This window comes from Cebus imitator, unplaced genomic scaffold (assembly GCF_001604975.1).
Source record: "Cebus imitator isolate Cc_AM_T3 unplaced genomic scaffold, Cebus_imitator-1.0 Scaffold109, whole genome shotgun sequence".
Lineage (NCBI taxonomy): Eukaryota > Metazoa > Chordata > Mammalia > Primates > Cebidae > Cebus > Cebus imitator.
In genome coordinates this window covers 4,210,275-4,233,008 of record NW_016107424.1, presented here as the reverse complement: position 1 = coordinate 4,233,008, position 22,734 = coordinate 4,210,275, and the positions used below count along the sequence as shown (strand labels likewise).

Below are 22,734 nucleotides of genomic sequence, written 5' to 3'. Positions count from 1 at the left end.
TTTTAGTAGAGACGGGGTTTTACCATGTTGGCCAGGCTGGTCTCAAACTCCTGACCTCAGGTGATCTGCCCGCCTTGGCCTCTGAAAGTGCTGGGATTACAGGTGTGAGCCACCGCACCTGGCCTCAATTTGCTATTTTATAGGGGACTTTGCCAACAATGATAAGATGTTTTGCTTAAGAAGCAAAAAATAAAAACTGCATTCAACCAGATAAGGACATAACCAATCATATTCTTCCACTATCAGCCCTCACCAGAGGACTCTAGTCATAAAAAGATCAGGCCTTCAGCAGCTCCAAATGGCCAGCTTAACTGACACGGTCTTGCTGTCACTCATGATAAGAACTTGGAATCTGCCACTGAAGCCTCTGCCACATTAAAGACTCTTCCTTGAAAGTTCTACCAACCGCCCTACCGAGACCAGGAGATTATCTACATCTTCCTAGCGCTCCCTGGACTGGTTAACAAGTCCTGTTCTTTTTCAGTCCTAGTTCTCCTATTTCTTTTCTCTTGATGTTAAATTACTTGATGATTGTGGGATGTTTAATCTATTACATTTATATATTGATTAGGCGTACTATTATGTATGGTCTACAATGTTGAGTGACTTGTGAAGTGGCTTGAGCCTTGCCCACAGCTCCGACTCATGAATGAACAAGTAAGTACTAATCACCTCTTTGGGAACTCCATGCCGCTTGTGGCTTTTGTGATTGAAATAGCATCAATAAAAGTCTTACACTGAGGGAAGACACAAATGTCTGTGAACCTGGTTATCTCTAACCTTGCTCCGCTCATGAAACTCAGGCACTGGGCTAAGTGCCAAGGAATAAAGAGGGGGAAAAAAAAAATCTAGCACCTGTGACCACAGGTGCTTCTAATCTGTGACTATGATCTACGACTACAGAAAGCTGAATTAGCTTCAACTCCATTCCCCATTACCAGATATTTCCAGGACAGGAAGTCTAGAAAGCTCATTAAATGAGTAATTAACACTAGATTTAAAAAGATTAAGACTCTTTTTTCTTTCATGGAAAACTTTCTCTCAGTGGAGGCCTTTGAAATTGAATAGATGCCCGTATTTCTGGGATGCAGTTCATCCTACGCAACTTGTTACTTTTAGGTTGTATCTTCCCAGCACTGATTTTAATTTGCCTTTCAAAGAAAGTAAAAAAAAAAAAAAACCCGAATGACTCAAATAATTGTCATACATATAATGTGATGAAACAAGTTAAATCGGGGGTGGTGACGATAGGTAACCTAGTAGCTGGGGAGATGAAGAAGGAAAAATGAGGAAGCTCGGAGTCCATTCCCATGCGGTAGAAACTACAGTGTGCTTTAGTTTCCCAAATTATCAGGGAGAGGGAACATATCCCTGTAACCAGGCAACAGATGACGCACTCACATCCCACCCAACCCCCACTCCCGCCTACCCCACCCCATTTATAGGCACAGAACCCATAATGGGAAACATCAAAGGGGACATAAGGAGCCTTGAATGTTAAGGAGCCTGGGGAACAAAGGGAAAGGTTGACTCGCCGTGACTGACTGACCGGCTTGTGGGAATCTGTGAGGTATTGCCTGGATCCGGCCGGAAATAACTGGAAGACACCAGTAGAAAGACAGCTAATTTGGCAGGGTGTGGTGGCTCATGCCTATAATCCCAGCACTTTGGGAGGCCGAGGTGGGTGGATCACTTGAGGTGGAGAGTTAGAGACCAGCCTGACCAACATGGAGAAATCCAGTCTCTACTAAAAATACAAAAAAATTAGCCAAGCGTGGTGACATATGCCTGTAATCCCAGCTATTTGGGAGGCTGAGGCAGGAGAAGCACTTGAACCCGGGAGGCAGAGGTTACAGTGAGCCAAGATTGTGCCATTTCACTCCAGCCTGGGCAACAAGAACAAAACTCCATCTCAAAAAAAAGACAGAGAGAGCAAGCTAATTTGCAGCACTCAAGTTCAGAGCACACTTCAGGTATAAAAATGACACAAGAGAAAATGTGCTCAACACCTTTGGTTGTCACAATGAAATACCATTTTATACCCACTAGAGTGGCTGAAATAATACGAAGACCATCTAGTGTTAGTGAGGATGTGATGCAGTGGTCACTCTCATATATTGCTGATGGTGTTGTAAAATGGCTCACACATTTGGGAGAACTGTAGTTTTTTTAAAGGTCCACATACATCTACCCTATGACCCAGCAATTCCATTCTTAGGTATTCAGCCAAGAGAAATGAAAACATATGCCCACAAAATGACGTATGCAAGAGTATTATAGCAGCCTTTTTCATAATAGCCAACAACTGGGCAACCCAAATGTTATCCAGAAGTGAGTGGATAAACAAAGTGTAGTACAGTCAAACAATGGAATATTACTCAACAAAAGGAAATTATTAATATTCACATGTATACATCTCAAAAACATGATGCTGATATAAGATTCCATGTATATGAAATCTAATTTTTTTTTTTAGTCAGAGTCTCACACTGTAGCCCAGGCTGGAGTGCAGTGGCGTGATCTCGGTTCACTGCAACCTCTGCCTCCCGGCAGAGTGATTCTCCTGCCTCAGTCTCCCAAGCAGCTGGGATTACAGTTGCCCACCACCACGCCCGGCTGATTTTTTTTTTTTTAGTAGAGACAGGGTTTCACTATGTTTGCCAGGCTGGTCTCGAACTCCTGACCTCGTGATCCACCCATCTCCGCCTCTCAAAGTGTTGGGATTACAAGCATGAGCCACCACGCCTGTGATGAAATCTAATTTCTACGGTGATAAAAATCAGCATGTGTTTGCAGTTTCAGAAGAAGTGAACTGACTGGAAAAGAGCACAAGGGAACTTTCTGGGACCATGAAAATGTCCTGGATACTCAGGGCACAGTGGCTGTGAGAGAGTCCTGCTCTATAAGGAGCAGTAAATAAAAAATAAAAAAATAAAATGTCTTATATATGATTTTGATGGTGATTATATAGGTGTATAACATCATTGGAACGTATCGATCCTCTAAGATATGGGCTTTTTTATTGCATATTAATCTTAACTCAATTTTAAAAATTATAATGGAGGAGGCCGGGCTTATGGGGCACCTGGAGTCAGGGTTCTGGATCCAGCTGGCAAGATGAGGAACCTGGGGCCATGAGAGGTGAAATGATGAGTTATCCAAGTCACACAGCTAATTAAGTAGCAGAGCTAGGATTAGAATTCAGGTTTCCTGCCTCCCAAGGTTGTTAAAATGAGTCTTTGGAAGCAAACCCCTAGTGACTTCTTAAAGCAAATCACTGGACAACCAGTTGTGGTAAAATTATTCTGGAATGGATTATGGAGAGGTCCTGGCTTGCCTGATGAATACAGCCCTGGAGCAGACAGAAGAAGATGTAAGTGGACAACTGAAGAATAAGTATGGGGATGCACTTATCCGAGGAAGCAATGGGTTGTACATCAGTACACAGAAGAGAAGGATGTGAAGAAACCAAGAGAGCAACACTTTTCATAGTTGGATATATTTTTTAATGGTTTTTTTTCTAATTTTTGCTTCTTTTGTGATGTAATTTGTCCTGTTTTTAAAATAGTTGGTGATTTTTCACTGACATGTAAGATAAATGTATACAATTGTGGATTTAATTGTGAAGCATTCTTTCACTTTTAAGTTTCAGTCATTTTTCTTTTACCTCTTTGACAGTGTACAGAATGCTAAAAGAATTTTTAAAAAGACAAAATGCATCTCTTCCTACAAGATTTTTTTTAAAAAAATTAGAATGACCTATGACCTTACTTTATAGTCACAGGCCAGTGAGGCCCGATGTTTACATTATATATCATTTATTTACTAACCATACTATTAGTTCCTGTAACAAAATGCTCCTTTCACCTAAAAATGATTTTGAACACTGTTAAACAGATGTTTTCAAATATTGAATTTTAATGTGTATATATACCTGCTGAGAATCTCAAGGATTAGTAACAGTAAATTAGCAGAAATTACCCAAAGTGAAAGTGATTTACCGGGGATCATGGGTTGGCTTGTCAGCTGCTCCTCCCCGAGTGGAATTCCCTTTCACTGACAATCTAGAAAGCTGGAGCAGCTTTTTTTAAAAAACATAAATAAGACCATAAGGCCAGGCACCATGTAATCTAGCACTTTGGGAGGCAGAAGGATCACGTGAGGTTGGGAGTTCAAGACCAGCCTGGTCAACATGGTGAAACTCTGTCTCTACAAAAATACAAAAATTATCTGGGCGTGGCGGCACACACTGTAATCCCAGCTACTTGGCGGGGTTGGGGTAGGGTGAGGCATGAGAATCGCTTGAACCTGGGAGATGGAGGTTGCAACGAGATTGCAAGATTGCACCACTGTGCTCCAGCCTAGAGTATATTTAAAAAAATAAATAAAATAAAAATAAAGACCACATTATACAATTTGACCTCTTCCGCTAAATATGTCTCAGAAGTCTTTTCATGAGAGTACATGTAGATCTACCTCCACTTCTTTGAACCTAGGTGGCCTTTAAACATGTGACTTATTTGGTCATCGCACATCTTGTTTACCAGATAATACCAAGCTGGAGACACAGTCAAATAATCAGTGTCTGTGTGACCAAACTGTAAAATTCTCAAGAGTGTAACAAATTAACTCAAATCTTAGCATCTAAAACAACAGTTATTTCTTAAACAGTTTCTGCGGGTTTAGAACCTGATAGCAGCTTTTCTAGCTCCAGGTCTTTCATGAGGTCACAGTCATGCTGTCGACTAGGGGTGCAGCCATGAAGATGACACTTGAACTGCAAAATCTGCTTCCAAGTTCACTCATGTGATTGCTAGAAGGATTCAGTCTCTTTCTCCATGGGCCTCTCTAGAAGGCTGCACACAGCATGGCTCTTCCCAGTCAGTGATCCAAGAGCAAAACAGTGTCCAAGACAGAAGCTGCAGTGTCTTTTATAATCTAATCTCAGGAAGGCCATCCCATTGCATCTGCTATACTCTACTGGTCACATAAACCAATCCCGGAGTGTATTGACTACACAGGATGTAAATACCAGGAGTCAGGGGTCACTGGGAGCCATCCTGAAGGCTGGTTACCAGACATTCCTAATACCTAAAACCGTGAAGCAGTCCAATAAACACTTGCTAGATTGGACTGAACCAATCTGTGACTGGTAATTCAATCCAGCCATCATGGTCCAAGACTTTGATGGATGGCTGGTTAGGTTACCCGAGTTCAATAGCTTTTAAGTTGCCCAATACCTGAATAGTGTTCAGTAAGTGTACTACAGTAGCCAAGGAACTGAGAGAAATGAAAATATGAGTATGCTTTGAACTAAACACCAGGTTACTAAATTTGACTGCAGACACATGAATGACTAATGGCAATATGCAAATCACACAGATGTTCTCTTGTTGAACCACCAACCCCTCCTCACTTAAATTAGTCTAGGCTCCTACCTGTGAGTGGCTAGAAGCCAGATCTCAGCCTGGCACAGGTCCAGCTGACCCTTTGTCCTTCTTCCTCCAACCCTGCCCCCAACTCTTGCATCTATGTTTGTCTTGGCTGGCATTTGCGTTCTCAAGCAGTCCTGTCTCTAAAGGTATGCTGGCTACAAAAGTGCTCCAGAGTGACTGTGTATTTGCTTCAGGCTCTTCTGTGCTATTCCTCCCCTTCCACCTCATCACCCACCATGGCTCCCCGCCAGTGCATGTTCTACACATACGAAAGGCACTCAGAGCTCTTCAAACACAGTGTTTTCACGTGTCTGTGCCTTAACACAAGTTCTGCCTTCTTCCGAGAAAGTCATTCCTGGATTTTCTTCTCTTTTTTTTGAGATACAGTCTTGCTGTGTCACCCAGGCTGGAATGCAATGGCGCAATCTCTGCTCACTGCAACCTCTGCCTCCTGGGTTCAAGCAATTCTCCTGCATCAGCCTCCCAAGTAGCTGGGATTCCAAGTTTGTGCCACCATGCCCAGCTAATTTTTTGTATTTTTAGTAGAGATGGGGTTTCACCATGTTGGCCAGGTTGGTCTCGAACTCCTGACCTCAGGTGATCCACCTGCCTTGGCCTCTCAAAGTGCTGGGATTACAGGCATGAGCCACTGCGCCTGGCCCCTGAATTCTTTTCTGCCTGGCAAATCCCTTTTCCCCTTTCAAATCTCTGCTCAAGCACTGTCCCTTCTAATGAAACTTCCCTGACTCTCTAGGGCCTACCTTGTCACTATGGCACAGTAGGACAGACTTAGTCACTCTTTTTTTGGATTATTGTTGAAATTTTGTACTTAACTTCTGAACCATCCTTAATTAGCAAAGGGTAATTATTATTTTATGCAATAGTAATTTTCCCTCCAAACTATGAGCTCCTTGAAGGCAGACCCTACCTTTTAACCACCTTTCACTCCTAACACCAATCCTCAGTGCCTGGACTATACTGACCAATAAATACTTCAACAAGTGAAACGGGGAACTAAGAAACATGTACCTGTGTACTGCAATGTACTGCTAAGTGAGAAACATCTGGTTCTAACCTATAAAACCACAATTCTGTTTTTTCTGCACCCAGCTCACTCCTTCCATGTGTTGGGGGCTCCATTCCCTCTGTGCTAGGTTAACTGCTGGGCTATGTCAATCTTCATCTCTGCTTCTCAAAGAATCACTTGCTTATTGGCCACTTAGGCCTCAGGCTTTCTCGATTCCAAAGGAATCATTCTGGTAACATAGAGAGGCCAGGCAGCGTGCTGTGGTGATTAAACATACAGACTTTGAAATGCACAGACATGAATTTGTTTGGTGCGTGATGCTGGACGAGTTACCTAGCCTTTGTGGTGGGTAAAATAGGGGATATAATACTTTAGCTTGCTTTGAAGCTTATATTGGTCAGGTCTCAGCAGGAAACTGACTTTACCCTAGATGTTTCAAATGAATGGATTTCTTACAGAGGTTTGAACAAGGTAAAGGAACAAACAAAGGGTGGTGGGGCAACTGGAGACTAGCAACAGTGGGAAGTCATTATCCTCCCTAAGGCCGAAAGGACAAGAAAAGGAAATAATGGTACCTGAGCCCACTGAGGCCTGGAATCAGCTAAGGCTGGAGATGCAGCCCACCACATGGAGGGAATAAGGAAGAAATATCCCAGCCTCTCTTTCATCCCACCCTCTGATCATCTGCTGGGGTTACCTGCTGGTTGAACTAAAATGGCAATCAGGATGCAAAAGAGCCCTGGGAGCTACAGCCTGCAGGGTCTGGCTTCCGAGTCCACAGAGCAGGGCAGAGACAGCCAGAGAAGGGGTTGAAGGGCCAGACACTAGCAGGCACAAGGATAAAATGAGAAAATGTATATGGTATACTTTTCACAGAACCTGGCACACAGTAAGTACACAACAAACAGTAGTTGTGGTTACTGTATTACTATGGCTGCAACATCAGTGTGTTTTCTGGTTACACCTGGAGCCACAGGGCTCTGACTTCACGGTCAGCAAGGCCCTGCCTTAACAACCATCATTCTCTCAGGTCTGCTCAGTCTCACAGCTGTTTCTCCTGACACCAAGGCCTTAATGATCCCATCTCTGTTTTCATCAGGCTAAATTAGGCTATTTATCTACAGGTTTGGAGCAAAGAAAAATAATTTCTAAGCAAAGTTCTCTGAAGAAAACTATCCTTCTGGGTACCACAGATCCCTTTCCATATGGTCAAAGACTCTCCATTTTGCTTACCTAATGGACCAGGACTAAATGGCCATGATAATGTCAACTGCTGCTGCCCTATCATAAAATATGTGTGCACATAAGGGTTTAAAAAAAAATTTGAGACGGAGTCTCACTCTGCCACCCAGGCTAGAGTGCAGTGGCATGATCCTGGCTCACTGCAACCTCCACCTCCCAAGTTCAAGTGATTCTCCTGTCTCAGCCTCCCGAGTATCTGGGATTACAGGTGCATGCCACCACACCCAGCTAATTTTTTTTGTATTTTTAGTAGAGATGGGATTTTGCCATGTTGGCCAGGTGGTCATGAACTCCTGACCTCAGGTGATCTACCCGCCTCGGCCTACCAAAGTGCTGGGATTACAGGGGTGAGCCAACACGGCCGGCCAAAAATGATTTTTAAAGTCCTTTGCCTTGCTACCATTTAGCTCACTGCTGTCTTTCCTGTGCTTTACTCTCATCCCTGTCACGGGTACAAAGTATTAGGATCTCAGGCTCCCTGACCCCATTACTGCCTCTCTAATCACTACAGCAATTGCCAATACCATTCTTTCCCTTCCTTCACTTTTCTTTTGCCTAGCTTAGGTCTCGTCACATTTCCCATTCTTCTCAGCATTCATGCCAGAAGGCTGGTCTCTGAGGCAACACTGCCAGCAAATAAAACAGTTCCTGTCCTTCAAAAAGACAATCTGGTTCATCGCCACAGATTAAAATCTTTAGTTGGCTCTTATTGGCGGCTTGTTGCTAGTGCCCAGGGTTTGAAGTTTCTGAAAGGCTGAATGTGATCACTAACCTCACACTTTAGTAAAGTTTGATTGTGCACTTTGGTTGAGCATGTGCTACAAACAGGAAGTCAGTAAACTGGATATGTTTTAGAAAAGCAGAGAACTCATGAGTTTGGGCAGGAACTTGGATGGAAAACTGTCTCCTCCACCCACCTTTGGGTAGGGGTAGTAGTTAAGATAAATCAGGATGAAATATCCAGTCCTTTTGGAGCTGGGTACCTGATACAAACAGCAGCTACAGTTCCTGGTGGACCCTTAAAGGAACCTTCTCTCAATCTGCACATAGAGAGTCGAGGGTTGGATAGGGACCATATATGAACCTAAATATTGGCTAAATAACTGAGCCTAAATTGTGTGGACTGTAATATACATGCACTGGATAACCATTTCTAATGCCATACGGAGTACACAAATTTCATCATTTCTATTATATTCAATTTGAAGACTTGTAATTTGAGGGCTATTTAGAAAACAATGCTATGCAGTGTGATTCAATCCAGGGTTATAAATTATATTGTCATAAGAACTTAATCCATAACAGGATTAGCTTGGCTTTTAAAGTACATTCTGAAAGGAAAAAAGGAAATGATTTTCATACCGTAACAAGCCAATTCTGATGCCATTAAGACGTCTTCATTTATTCAGCTTGTTTGGGTAGTAAAGGCACCACTGCATCAATTTTAACAGAATCTAGCTTTTGAAGGTCTGAAAAACTGTACAATAAATAGCAACTGTTTTATTATTCATGAAAAAAAGTCAGAATTAAATATGTCAGCCTACGGAGAGGATAACAGTTACCTAGATCTTCTTGCTATACCCAAGGACAAACTAACAACCCATATTCAGGTTATGTGTTTGACTAGTGAACACAGAATCTCATTCTAGGAAGTGTTAACCTTGTTTAATAAAAGCAGGAATACTCAAGTCAGTCACTCCATCCCCGTCAGCACTTCATCTTCCTTCCTCATCCCTAATCAGAGCAATGGCCAATGCAATGATAAACCCAAACCATCAAAAGCCAAGTTATATGAGCTGTGATCACACCACTACACTCCAGCCTGGGTGACAGAGTGAGACTCTGTGTCTTAAATTCTCAACAGGAGAGGTACAGAGAGGCCAACAGCAAAGGGTCATGCCTTAATCCTACCAAACTTTTCACCATGAAAAATTCCCACCATTTGTTTAAGAGCATTAAAAAAAGGCTCCTACCATTAAAGCTTTAAACATAAAACTTACCTGTAATCATTATTTGCAAGGTACACCTTAACCAAATAGTATTTCTGAGAACTGTTTATCTAAAACTATCTTTATAGGGCACAGAGGGAGACTGAAAACGTCCATCAATAGACAATGGATAAACTGTGATACATTCCAACACTGGAATGCTATTCAGTAATAAGGAACAGATTAAGAATACACTCAACAACATAAGTGAATCTCCCAAATTGAGCAATAGTGAAACATTAAAAAGTACATATATGGGCCAGGAACAGACTGTAATCCCAGCACTTTGGGAGGCTGTGGGCAGATGACTTGAGGTCAGGAGTTCGAGACCAGCCTGGCTAACATAGTGAAATCCTGTCTCTACTAAAAATACAAAAAGTAGCCATGTATGGCAGTGCATGCTTGTAATCCCAGCTACTCAGGAGGCTAAGGTGAGAGGATTGCTCAAGCCCAGGAAGCAGAAGCTGCAGTAAACCCAGATCATGCCACTGCACTCCAGCCAGGGCAACAGAGCAAGACACTATTTTCTTTTTTTTTTTTAAGTACATGATTTATATAAATTTCTAGAAGCAAAATTATGGAGAGAGAAGTGGAACGATAGTTATGAGGGGAGGGATTAACTGGAAAGGGGCACAGGAAATTTTCTGAAGGAAAAGTTTCTTTATTGGGGTGTTACCAAATGTTACATTGCAAATTTTAAATCTGTGCATTTTGTTTAAATTATACCCAATTTTTACAAATTTGAAGTACTATGTATCTACTGGATCCTAAAGTTAATCTACCATGCATAGGAAGCATCTAATGAATCTTGTTATTAAAAACAAACACAGGACATTCAGAAAGCAGATATGAAGCTTTAATTCACCGTGAACATTTCTCCAACCATTCTGTACATTCAACTTGCATGTCTTCACACACATACACCTTTTATAAGACAGTTGTCTTACCAAGTGCTCTGTACCACACCAACATTCCATTTTACTAGTTAAGGGTGTATTATATATCATGAACCACTGATTAAATAGAAATACAGAAGTTAAATACATGTTAGAAAGTTTAAATTTAAAAAAAATTTAAGGCTAAATACTATGAAAGTTTACCTGTATTCTTTAATTCTAGACACCATATCACAGTGATAGCCACTTACAATAAAATCACAATTGCTTTTAGATGACAGTACATTCAGATTTCTAATACCCAATTATTTCATTTCCACAATGTCAACTCCATGCTGCATTTTCATTTTTACAGACAGCAGACCAGCTTTCAGACTGCAGACCAAGTTTCTTGTTTAATAATATTATCTTAATCATGACCACAGGAAACCAATTTTATATTCCCTGTACTACACAGAGATGAGACAGTATTTGGTGTATAATACGGAGCTCTTCAGGGACGGTGTTCAAGAATATTTGAATAGTAGCTGAAAATAGGGTTTGCTAGAGCAGTCCACATATTTCATCGAAAGAAAAAGGCCCAGTCAAAACATTTAGAAATAAATATATAGTACAGCCTTTCCCAGTCCCAAATATTGCCCAGGAAAAAAGTTACAAGCTGACTTAAAAAAATAAAATAAAAAATAAAAACAAAAACACTTCAAAAAATAAACATTATATTTCAAGCAGCAATCTTCCTGAGTCTATTTTCAATTGAAACAAATTCTGCAGCCAATACTACACTGATTCAGTATCCACAGTCCAGGAGTCGTCCTTGAACATCTAGTTCATATCCCACAAAAATGTGAAAAGACTCCTAAACACCCAAGTTATTATACAATGGAAAGCTGATATTGGCTTGTATTAAAATCCAGGTGAATATCAAACATAATCACAGCCATTTTTTTAACCATGATGCTAGAATAAGTGATGAAAATATATGCACAGCTGTATACAGATCACTATTAAACACAGGAACAAAATGCCATTTGATGCATATCAAATAAGCTCCCAAAAAGCCAATTCAAATATATTTATTTTCATTTATGTTGATACAGTATTAGAAGGGACTGAATATAATTATGGAGACTGCTGCAAACAATGTTTGACGCCACTAAGTGTTCTACTAAGCATCAGGCATGCATGGCAGCTACCTTTTAAAGTTTCTCATGTATATATCTTAACACATATATCTTAAGCTACAATATGTTTAAAGCATTTAGTCAATTTAAACCCAAATATTTTAATTGATCTATGTCTAAATGGAGAAAAACAAAAACTTTCTCTTGTCTTAACACCCGATGGTAACATTAAATCTTACTCCCAACATTGATATTTAAACTTACTTTATATGTCATCTTTAAAATTTCAAAAATGATAAAAATTCTTATCACTACTAAATAAGAAGTACAATTCCCCAGCAGCAGTCTACCCCACACACACTTACAGCATGCCAAGCCTTTGGAGATTACATAAGAGTGGTGTGCTGGTGGCTACAGATGACAATAATTGAAGAGATGAGTCTCTTCTTTTTATTCTGGATCTCCTTATTTCAAACTAAAGCTTTTCATTAATACAAATAAAAAATCTTTTTTTCTTTATTTAACTTCAATAGAAGAGTAGATAAAACTAAAAACCCTTATTGTCTTCAAGTGTGTGGCAAAATAGAAAATGTTTCAATTACATTAGGAATCGGGTGGATAATGGAGTATAGTTATTCCACTTAAGATGCATTCCAGTCAAATAATCACAAAAACAAATTCAGATTGCTTGGATCTTGGTCATTTATGGCTTAAAGTATTGGATTTGAAAACCACTTCAGGCTAAAATAAATGTATATGAATAATGCATAGACTGTGTACCTAGAAAATCATGCAATAAATATATGTTCTCATGTACACTGGAATCTCAGTGAAGAAAGGGGTCTGCGGGTGTGAATAGTACTGTTTCTTCACTTTAACCAAGAGGCTACACATAGTAAGATAATTGCTTTTGGCCTATTCAAGATCTTATTTGCCAGGTCATCCTAATTTTCTCAAGTTGGTAAAAGAAGCAAATGTTTCAAAACACCTGTGATAAGGAGTGACCTGCTTCAAGTGCAGGTGCCATGAAATCTGAGTTAGGCAGAACCAGACTCTCATGACCCTGCCACCCTGCTGCAAAGTCAATGTGGAGTACTTGACTAGCTAGGGTATCAAATGAGTAAACGCTTAGAATGACCATGACCAACTGGAAATGTTTATTATAGTAGTATCTTTTTAAAAAATCTGCCCTTTAAATATCTATCATTTGAGAATTGCCAGTGAAAGAGCCACTCACTATTCTTGGTTTTGATACGCCCCTACAACATGAGAATTGAACTGAACTACAATGATTGTGATGTCATCTCTGTACATTCGAGCAAGCTCTTCAGGAAGACTAAGCATTTTGGAGAGACGCTCATGATCAACAGTCCCAAACTCGTTGTTGCCCACAGCGTGGCGAATGAGATGGGTTGCTGCATTCTGATCCTCAAATACCGAGGACATTTTGGTTCTCCTTTCTGTTAAAAGGCCATGCATCTGTCCCAGAGTCACCTTGTAGCCACCAACAGCTATTGGCTGTTGGTGATGCATGCCAGTTAGGTACTCACCCACAATCCTAACCACATCCTGCCTATGCATAGTCTCCCACAACCCATCAGTAGCCAACACCAGAAACTTATCCTGCGGCCTTAATCGGTGGTAAGTTACCTCTGGCTCGGCAGTGAGATAAGGAGGTGTGTGATAATTAGGAGGGATGAACTTGGTATATTCGTTGTCATTGAGCTGGTCTGGGCCAGATTCTATCACTCGCTTTTGAAGGTCAATGCTCCATTTGAACTTTACATCTCCAAAAGCCCTAAATGGCATCAGCAAGCCAAGCAGCCGATCCTGTTTTACCACACTCTTGGCCTCACTCTTTGGGTGTTCCAATTTCAGCCGTTCTAGTTCTCTTTCATTCTGAGCATTGTGGTCATTAGACAGCGTGACTGCTGACCACGAACCGTCCTCTTCCTGCACACCCAGCATGGCTCTGCTATCGCCAGTATTGGCCACATGAAGGTCAACACCATCCACATGGGCCACACAAGCAGTGGCCCCAGAAAATGCCACTCGAAGCACCAGGTAGTTGAGGAAGGAATTAGGATCACCAACTTGAGCCTCCAAGGAGATGTCATTGTCAAGCCTCTTGAAAGCATTAATTAGAGCCTCCTTAACATCAATATCAGTTGACTCACCAGTGTTGAGGTCTATAAGCTCTTGCCAGTAAGTCCTCAAACTGTTGAAGTACAATTTGGATGCCTCCTTACTAAAGTAATCATTAGGGTGCTTGTGCCACTGGAGAATGGGCAGCAGTGCCCGGCCACTCTCCACTGCATTTTCAATCTCTAGCAAAGTCTCATGGGGTAACAAAGAGACAGCAATATAATAAAAGAGTCTTTCACTGACTGCCTGGGAACAAGCACAGCCTGCATGGCCATCAAAAACCCCCAAAAGCATCCCTCTGGTCTGCAGGCAGGTTGCTGCACTTCTCCGATCCTCGATGGGTGCATTTGCAGGCAGCTGATTGCTGTCAAATCCAAGGATAGAACTGACATTTTTCCCATCAAATTCTGGCACTTTGAAACTGTATTCATTAGCTTTAAGGATGCTATTGACTTGCGGAGGTGTGAGGTAAAATTTCTGTGGTGTGGAAGCATATCTCCTTCCTTGGGTGTACTGCCACCAGTTCTCCTTTGGCCTGCAAAAGGTAGCATATGCTGGATGAGGTGTGTATCTCAGTCGACTCTGAGGAATGTAGGGTGAGGAACAACAGAGATGTTTGTGGTGGCAGTAACATGCAGTGCCATAGATCCTGCTCAGTTCACAGTTACGGATGAGAGGAAAGAACAGTTGAGTTGGTGCTGGCATGGCATCAGAGAACAGTGGCAGGCTGGAACTTCCGACTGGGATTCCTAGACAACAAATTAGACAGATGTACACAAAGAAAAGAGTTACATTGCAGATTACTTAATCTAGCTTTGCTAACAAATATTAACCAAATCAATCTACATGCTAAGCCTTTGCTAGAAGGTACTACATTTTATTCATGCATCATGTACTATTTCTACAGGGTGTATTCTGGTAGGTACAACTCCCAATCATTCGTGGATCCAGGACTGAACTCCTGGCTCCTGTACGCAAAACTTCAATTTTCTCTTTTCTTTGTTCTTCTTTGTACAGTACAAACTGTGCAGAATGTACAACAGATTTGGCTGGGAAAAGCTGAGGAGATGTAGGTTATATAACATTATGCAGTAGCAGTCTACCTGACCAATCATCCTTCTCCCTCCCTATCCTTAAAAAATGCCTTGAAATCTCCCATTTTACACAGGGCCTTCTTCCATTTATGAAGATCCTTTACATAGATCTGTGGTCAATTTTTATCATGATTACACATGGTTATGACCAAAAGTGTTAAGATGCAGCCCAAACATATGTATATTTATGAATTACTTGTATATCATATACATATATTACTATAGTAATATGCATTGTGAGATATACTGAAAAATTTCTACATAATTAAATAAAAAAAGAAATTCCAATATTTTTTTCCTGTAGCCCAGTAGATGGTCTTGCAAAACTTGCTTCTCTAGACACTGTGGCAATGTGTCAGGCAAACGGGCATAGGTCTGTCACCAACTCCCAGATAATCTTGGAAAAGTCAGCTCACATCTTTGAGTCTCACTCTTCTAACCGGTAAATGACCAGAAGTGAGTAGATGCTATCTAAGGCTCTTCTAGGATTCATGTCTTTATGCTTATGGAAGTGAGGCTTTGAAATCAAATTCAGGTTTCATTTATTCACTGTTGAATTCTACCATGCCCTTCATGATAAAATAAAATAAAATAAAGAAAAGCCACAGAAGCATTTTTGTCTACTATGGAGCCAAAGTAGAATTAACCCCTAGAAAAATGTTTTCTTGGATATGGTAATTATTCTGATTTGATAATTACACAATGCATACCAATATATAATAAATGCACTGAAACATCACATGGAACCCCATAAATATATATTATTATGCATCAATTGTAAATTAAAAATAAATTTTAAAAGACCAAAAATGTTTTCTCTCACATTTAAAAAAAAAAAAAAAAAAAAAAAAGTATCTATTTGCTCCAGGAAAGCAGTATAGTCAAATAATAGTCTAAGGTTTGGATTGAAAAGGTACAGCATTAGAATTACAAACTTAAAAATCGTATCACTCACTATATGACACTGAAAATAATTTCTGGGCATTTATTCAGAAACTTTAATGAAAATGTATCATTAATCTAGATAATTTATGCAAGAAAAAAAATCCCTCTTCTTCCTCAATAACATACATTTTCCCTGAATTCTTGAGATACTGCTTCAAAATAGTCATTTGGACTATAAAGAAACACACTTTGGAAATTCTTTAAATAAACAAATGCAACAAACAGAAAGGAACATGGAAAATAAAATCATCTGAGTTAATAGCAACTATTCCTCCCCAGGGCTAAACTCATTAAGAAGCAAAAGGATTAACAAATATCATGGCAAGTGTTATATGTTATTTTCATGTACCTTTTTTGAAGAGTAATTTGAGAAAAAGTGATAAATCGGGGTAGAGGGAAGCAAAGAAAACGAAACACTGAATAATCGCCAATTCTTTTTTGCTTCTGTAATAAGCACTGCATAACCCAGCCACAGAGATTCTCTTTTGCAAGTGGTAGAAAAGATCATCATTTTAACTGCACTATCTAAGAAGGGATTTGTTTATGAAAATGAAGACAAGATCAGGTAATAGAAAGTGATGGCTATACTCTCGGAAATAAGAGTCCATAACCAAACAAGCATCCTAAAATGCACTAATGAAAAACAGAAATTCCAGAGAAACAGGAATCCATCAGAAGTAACCATTTAAATAAAAGCACTTCAAACTTCAAATGTGAAAGTCATCCAAAGGTTAAGTGTACATGGCTGAGCCAGAAGATGTGCTGGGCCACATGACAGTGGCTGCCACGCTTATAAACCATATCTCTCTTTGGGTTTGAACGCAGAAAGCATATCAACTCATTTTGTGCTTTGTATAAAGGTTTTCTATCATTAAAAATGTAAACTGATGTAATCTTAATGAAAACAATTTTTCTTCATAATTTTAGGTCTGCATTTGCTCTTTCTTTAAAACTTAAGAATCTCACAGGAAAAAAACCAAAGTGTGCCTGTATGGAATGTAGATTGACTCAAAATAGTATTTGTGTGTGTGGGAAGGAGGACTGATAGATGCATAACAGGTTTCGATAGTCTAATTAAGGAATAACAAGTCCAGGAAACCTACACTTTCCTTAAATTCCTTTGCTTTGACTTTTTTTTTTTTTTTTTTTTTTTTTTTTTTTTTTTTTTTTTTTTTTTGAGATGGAATTTAGCTCGTTACCCAGGCTGGAGTGCAATGTTACGATCTCAGCTCACTGCAACCTCCACCTCCTGGGTTCAAGCGATTCTCCTGCTTCAGCTTCCCAGGTAGCTGGGATTACAGGCATGTACCACCACACCCGGCTAATTTTGTGTTTTTAGTAGAGACAGGGTTTCTCCATGTTGGTCAGGATGGCCTCAAACTCCCGACCTCAGGCGATCCACCCGCCTCAGCCTCCCAAAATGCTGGGATTACAGGCATGAGCCACCACACCGGCTTGCTTTGACATCTTTTCTACTTTTGTAGTTGACTGCAAAATGAGTGAAATCTAGTGACAAAAAGCCAATGATTCACACAGCCTGTGCTCTGAAAAATACTTAAGTTCAAATATCAAACAATCCAATTCCCCATTACATTTTTCCAAGGCAAAAGTTATTGAGATTAAAAACAAAAATGAGAGAGTGAATTTTATTGACCGTATCTTTCAGTTACGCAGAGGCTTAGCATATGGACTGAGATTATATCCGAATGACCCAACCCCCAAGATGCCTTCAAAAGACAAAATTCCTAGGGAAGTTGGAATTTATGAAAACTGTGCTGTGATTAATGAGTGTTCTATCCTCATCGGTCCAGTGTGATATATTCTCTCCATCAGATCAGATACCCTTTGGAGTCAAAGTACTTTCAAATGCTTTCGTAAACAATAAATGAGCACTGAAAAACTCTTAATATCCTTCAGAATATCCACTGATGCAATAACAACAAAACCCTCTACATCAAAACTTTTGGAGACAAACTTGTTAAATTAGTGTAGAAGGCTCTTGATCAGGCAATATGAACAGCATTCAGGTACAACTGTTGGTAAAACAGAGCAGTGTCAAATTTTCAAGTTATTCCTGATCACAATTTTCACAGAAAAGTTCCTATTCCATGATCCAGACTCAGCCACATTATATGCAGTATCTTCGTCCCAGGCAGATTTGGCTGATTTTGCCAATGAATAATAAAGAGATGCACTGCAGCCAGAAACAGGAAAGAGACCCATCCATTCTTACTGATGTACTTAGCAGAGCCTGTGCCAAGACATTTCTTCCACTCCATCAACAGAATCATGGACCAAATTAATTAGCAAATGCTATTAAGGCACCCACTCCGGAGCCCTTTCGCTTTGCAAAGCTTCTGATGTAAATGAAAATGAAAAGCTATGCTAATCATTTAATGTGTCAGAACCCCAGTTTATGTAATCCGATTGCATTAAACACTCTACATACAGACCATCCGCGATTTTTCAACATTCTTCTGGAAATGACTAGCCATTTCACAGCTCCTGTTATCTTTTTACATGAATGAAGATAGATACGAAGCACCATGCCAGTACTTGTTTGATTAGTTTCCTTCATCGCTATCTGAAAAACTGCACTCACAAAGGCATCAACGCTATCCCAATCCTAGAAGCCTTTGTCGCTTTTTCCAATCAATTTCATCCCTTAATACCATGCTGACCCACCTAAAACCATCCATACACAAAAAACTGTCACCATCCTTCCTGGGTACCCAACGCAGGTAGTTAAGTGAATACCTACCAATTCGTCTGGGCCCGGGACACACACACATTCTCCTGTCATCACAACACGGAGCCGACAACATCCACAACCCGCGCGGGCAGCAGCAGCGACAGCAGCACCGGCCCATTGAAAGCAAGGCAGAGATGCTCATTAGAGGAGGCGGCGGCGGGGAGGCGGGAGCGGAGGAGGGGCGAGGTCTTGCTCCAGCCCAGTGAATGGGCTGGGAGGGGGAAGAGAATGGAGGAGGGAAAAAGGGGTGGAGAGAAGGAAGCCAACCAAACCAACCCACCCCGTCGGGGAGGCGAAGCCACAGCCCAAGGCAGCGGGGCCCAGGTGCGAGCAAGAGCGCGCCCCAAGGACCAGCCCCTCCACCCAGCCGGGGCTCGAAGCCCTTGGGCGCGCACGGCAGCCCCGCCCGCTGCCCGCCCCGGACCCCCCTCCCCCCCCGACCTCCCTTCCCCCAAGCCCCATAGGCGCCCGCTTCAGTCCGCCGGCGGGAGGCTGCCAGCAAGGCCAGCCCGGACCCGGGATGCGTCAGGGAGACCCTCAGGCAGAGCCACAGCCCGGCAGCCTCCCCAAAGCTCACCCTGCCGCGGGCACCTCGGCGCCCTCAGTGCTGACACCCTGCGCGCATGGCCCGGAGGACGCGAGAGCTGCATGGCGGCCCCGCCCCAGCCCCCGGACGACCCCCGCGCCAGCCCCATAGCCCCGACGCCCCTGCGCGCACCCGGCGCTCCAGGGATCGTCTCGCCTTCCGCACGCCTGCGGCCGCCGCTCCACTAACATGCCTGGCGCCCCCTCACAACTTTGGACGGGTGGGGATTCCGGACGGGGCGGCTCGTGACCGGGAGCAGGGAATACGAACCGGGCACGGCAGGAGACCAGCTGGTTCTTCCCGACGAGGAGGGGGGCGGCAGCGACGCCAACGCTCGGCGCTCCTTCTACGCACACCCGTGCAGCTCCGGGAGCACGGGCCCTCGCCCCCGGCCGGCCCACTCCGCGCCCCTACCCTGTGGGGCCGCCACCCTGCCCCGCCCGCACGTTCGGGCCGGAGCACTTCCCGCCTCCTGATTGGCTGCGCAGTGGCGAGTGGGCGGGGAGGTGGGTAGGGCCGCGGCCGGGGGAGGGGCGGGGGCGGAAGAGAAGAGCGCTGCTCGCCAGCTTTGTGACGTCACGGGGGTCAGACAATCCCTTCCATTCGGTACGAGCCGCCCATTGGTTCCCCGGGCCCGCCTCACGTGACCCCTCCCTCTGGCGGGTGCAAGGTGTGGCTGCGCTGCCCTAGGGCGCGGTGGTCCTCTGGGCCGGGCGACTTTGGGGGAGCTGGTTGCGGGCCAAGGATGGGGGAAGCCTCTGGCTCGGCTCCAACGTCTTGGCGTGCGTGGGGCCCGAGGGACAGGCTGCTCCCCCGCCGTGCAGGTTTCCTGGAATTCCTAGCACCTCAGCAGGGATGCGGTGGTGTGGGTGGCCGGCCCAGCGGCCAAGCCTCCCCCGCACCTCGCGGCTGGGTGCGGGCTTCCCAGGGCAGGCTGCGGGCGCGGCTCCGAGCCCCACGGGAACCTCAACTCCCTGCGGCTCATCTTAGCCTGCGGTACAAGGCGTAGCAAAGAACCTCGAGAGTGGCTGTTCCTTCTTTCATTTGATACGTTGCAGATTTTAGGAGCATTAATTCCCATCTTTTTTTTTTTTTTTTTTTTTTTTTTTTTTTTTTTTTTTTTTTTTTTTTTTTTTTTTTTTTTTTTTTTTTTAATCGTCCCAGAGAAGGAAGCAGGTGTAGACAGCAGCAAGACGGAATTGTGATGAGGGAATTCTCTCTGTAGCCTAGATGTGTACTCACGTTTTCTGAGGAGTTTTCAATCAATACCGTCTCAGTTGCCCTGAATGGTTACCAGGAAAGAACAGTGGACTTGGAGTCAGAAGACCTTCATCCAAGTCGATCCCTGTTATGAGTCCCATTCCTGCTCCATGAGACTTTTTCTAATAGATTAGACTCAGATGAGATTAGATTTAAGGTGGCGTTGGTATTGGCTATGGTAAAACAGAAAACATCTCGAGGGCTCTTCAGTGATTTCCATCCATACATCCCTTTTGTGAGATAGTGGCTTCTAAAAGCTTCCTTGGAGATGGCAGGTAGAGCATTGCACTTGCCTAGTGTTCTCCAATAAGTTGACTTTATTACATATAACTTCATACTGGCCAGTCAGGTTCACAAAATGATGTGAATTACCTGATTTTTATGTAATAAAGGAAAAATGTTATATACCCAAACTGGTGCTTCATAACTCCTGGATCTTTCAAGTTGCTATATTCTCTGTTCTCCAAATAAACTAGAGGAGAATCTTTTTGCCCATCCCCAGGTTTCCCAGGGAACTTTTATGGCTAGTCTCTCTGGCCTTCATCCCAGTTTTCACAAGTCCATCTGCCTCCATCCTCTCCTTTTTGCTTCTTGAGTTTCGCATAAATTCGCAAATATTCCTCACGGTCCTATCTAATTTATGTATGTATCTGGTTTCTTCTTCATAGATGCATCCTATGCATAGATGTATAGGATAGTGTAGCCTAGTGATTAAGAGTGCATCTGGAGCCAGGCTGGCTGGGTTCCATTCCCAGCTCTGCAGCTTTTTTTTTTTTTTTTTTTTTTTAATAGAAATAAACCATTAAATTGTACAAATTACAAATCTGTTCCAAAATATACTTACATTAAATAAAATATGCATTCCAGTAAGATCTACAGTGAATGACTATGCATTCTGGGAAGCTTCACAACATCTAGGCAGGGCCAACATTCGTGAAAGAAGCTAAGAGATTTTGCATCCAATCACAGTTTGTAGTGGGTATCTTATTGCCAATCTGCAAGTTACACTGAACACATCATTAGCATCCCTTGGGGAGAAAACCAATTTTGTTGTGGAAAAGTGAAAGCAAGCTCTGGCCTCAATTTTGAGTTCATTACAACTTCTTAAGAATTTCACCAGTAGCCTATACAAGTTCAAAAAAGTAAACATATTAAGGTAAGCAGACAACTCTTCAGAAGCCCAAGCACATTGTCTTCCTGTATTTATGTTGAATTCTCCATCTACAATGAGCAGTCATGAAGATGGTCTTCTTCAGGGCAACATGGTCACAGGACTGGGGCAATCCAGGGGACTAAGAGGGAGCATGAGGACAGGAGAAGGGGCTACCTCCTGCTGTTTCACGTTAGAGACAAACTAACACAGTCCATGGGTCTGCAATCATCCCCTTTTATCATCTGGCATAAGGCTTGATGTAGTCATCCACTTTATTCCAGAAGTCCTCCTTGTCTCGCAAATGATGTTCTACAGCTTCAATATTCAGTGGATTATCAAAATTCAAAAGATCAGTAAACAAAGAGTGTAATCCCCAAACAACATCCTTTAATGTTCTTGTGGGAGCCCAGCCAGGGCTGTCAATTGAATGTTCTCTCAGTCAAGTCAGACATATTTCCTCTGTGTCTGCGATGTTGGGGTGCCAGAACTTGGTCAGGCATTTCACTTTGGGAGGCACCATGTTGTATGCATCGGGAACTTCAATTTCAAACTGAAATTTTCCACCCTGGTAGTAACCCTCATCTGCAAAAGAAACAGCACATCAGGAAGGTCTGGCGGTCAGTAGCAGTCCAGATGACAAGGCAAACAAGGTAAATTAGTTTCAAGTTCTGCAACTTCTTTAACAAGCAATTTATCTCTCACAGAAACCCTCCAAGTGGAGTCGGATGCTGTGGCTGCCATCCAGGACCCTTTGAGACCATCGTCATGCTTCAGTTTGCTTGCTGGCGTTGGCATTACTGCTGCCTTTACCCTGGGCTCCAACAGGTGAGGCGGGCCCGGTGCCCAACACCATGCCCGGCCGGGGCAGCTGCTGCGAGATGCGGCCCCTCACAGCCGCATCGGCTCCCGGAGCTCTGCAGCTTTCTATGTGGTCTTGGGCAACTCTACATGCCTCAGTTGTCTCAAATGTAAGATAAAAATTTTAAAGGTAGCCGGGCACAGTGGCTCACGCCTATAATCCCAGCACTTTGGGAGCCCGAGGGCGGGGAGAGGGGTGGATCACAAGGTCAGGAGTTCAAGACCAGCCTGG

The 22,734-nt window shown here is 42.6% G+C and overlaps 1 protein-coding gene and 2 pseudogenes across 6 annotated transcripts; 1 reads left to right on the top strand and 2 right to left on the bottom strand.

The window, feature by feature from the left end:
* The first annotated feature begins 3,090 nt into the window (after positions 1 to 3,090).
* Positions 3,091 to 3,567, top strand: LOC108310901 (annotated as a pseudogene).
* Positions 3,568 to 10,526: 6,959 nt separating this feature from the next.
* Positions 10,527 to 19,772, bottom strand: PDP1 (pyruvate dehyrogenase phosphatase catalytic subunit 1). Of its 6 annotated transcripts, none has more exons than XM_017538100.2 (3): positions 19,364 to 19,671; positions 18,655 to 18,689; positions 10,527 to 14,603 (listed from the first exon to the last, which is right to left on the bottom strand). In XM_017538100.2, the coding sequence occupies exons 1-3, from the start codon at positions 19,420 to 19,422 to the stop codon at positions 12,946 to 12,948; spliced, it is 1,752 nt and encodes a 583-aa protein (XP_017393589.1). In that variant the 5' UTR covers positions 19,423 to 19,671; the 3' UTR covers positions 10,527 to 12,945. The 6 variants fall into 6 exon arrangements, with proteins under 6 accessions (XP_017393589.1, XP_017393590.1, XP_037597796.1 ...); XM_017538101.2 differs by having other exon boundaries at positions 19,502 to 19,671; XM_037741868.1 differs by lacking the exon at positions 19,364 to 19,671 and adding an exon at positions 19,223 to 19,239.
* Positions 19,773 to 21,676: 1,904 nt separating this feature from the next.
* LOC108310898 lies at positions 21,677 to 22,458 on the bottom strand (annotated as a pseudogene).
* Between the last annotated feature and the right edge of the window lie 276 nt (positions 22,459 to 22,734).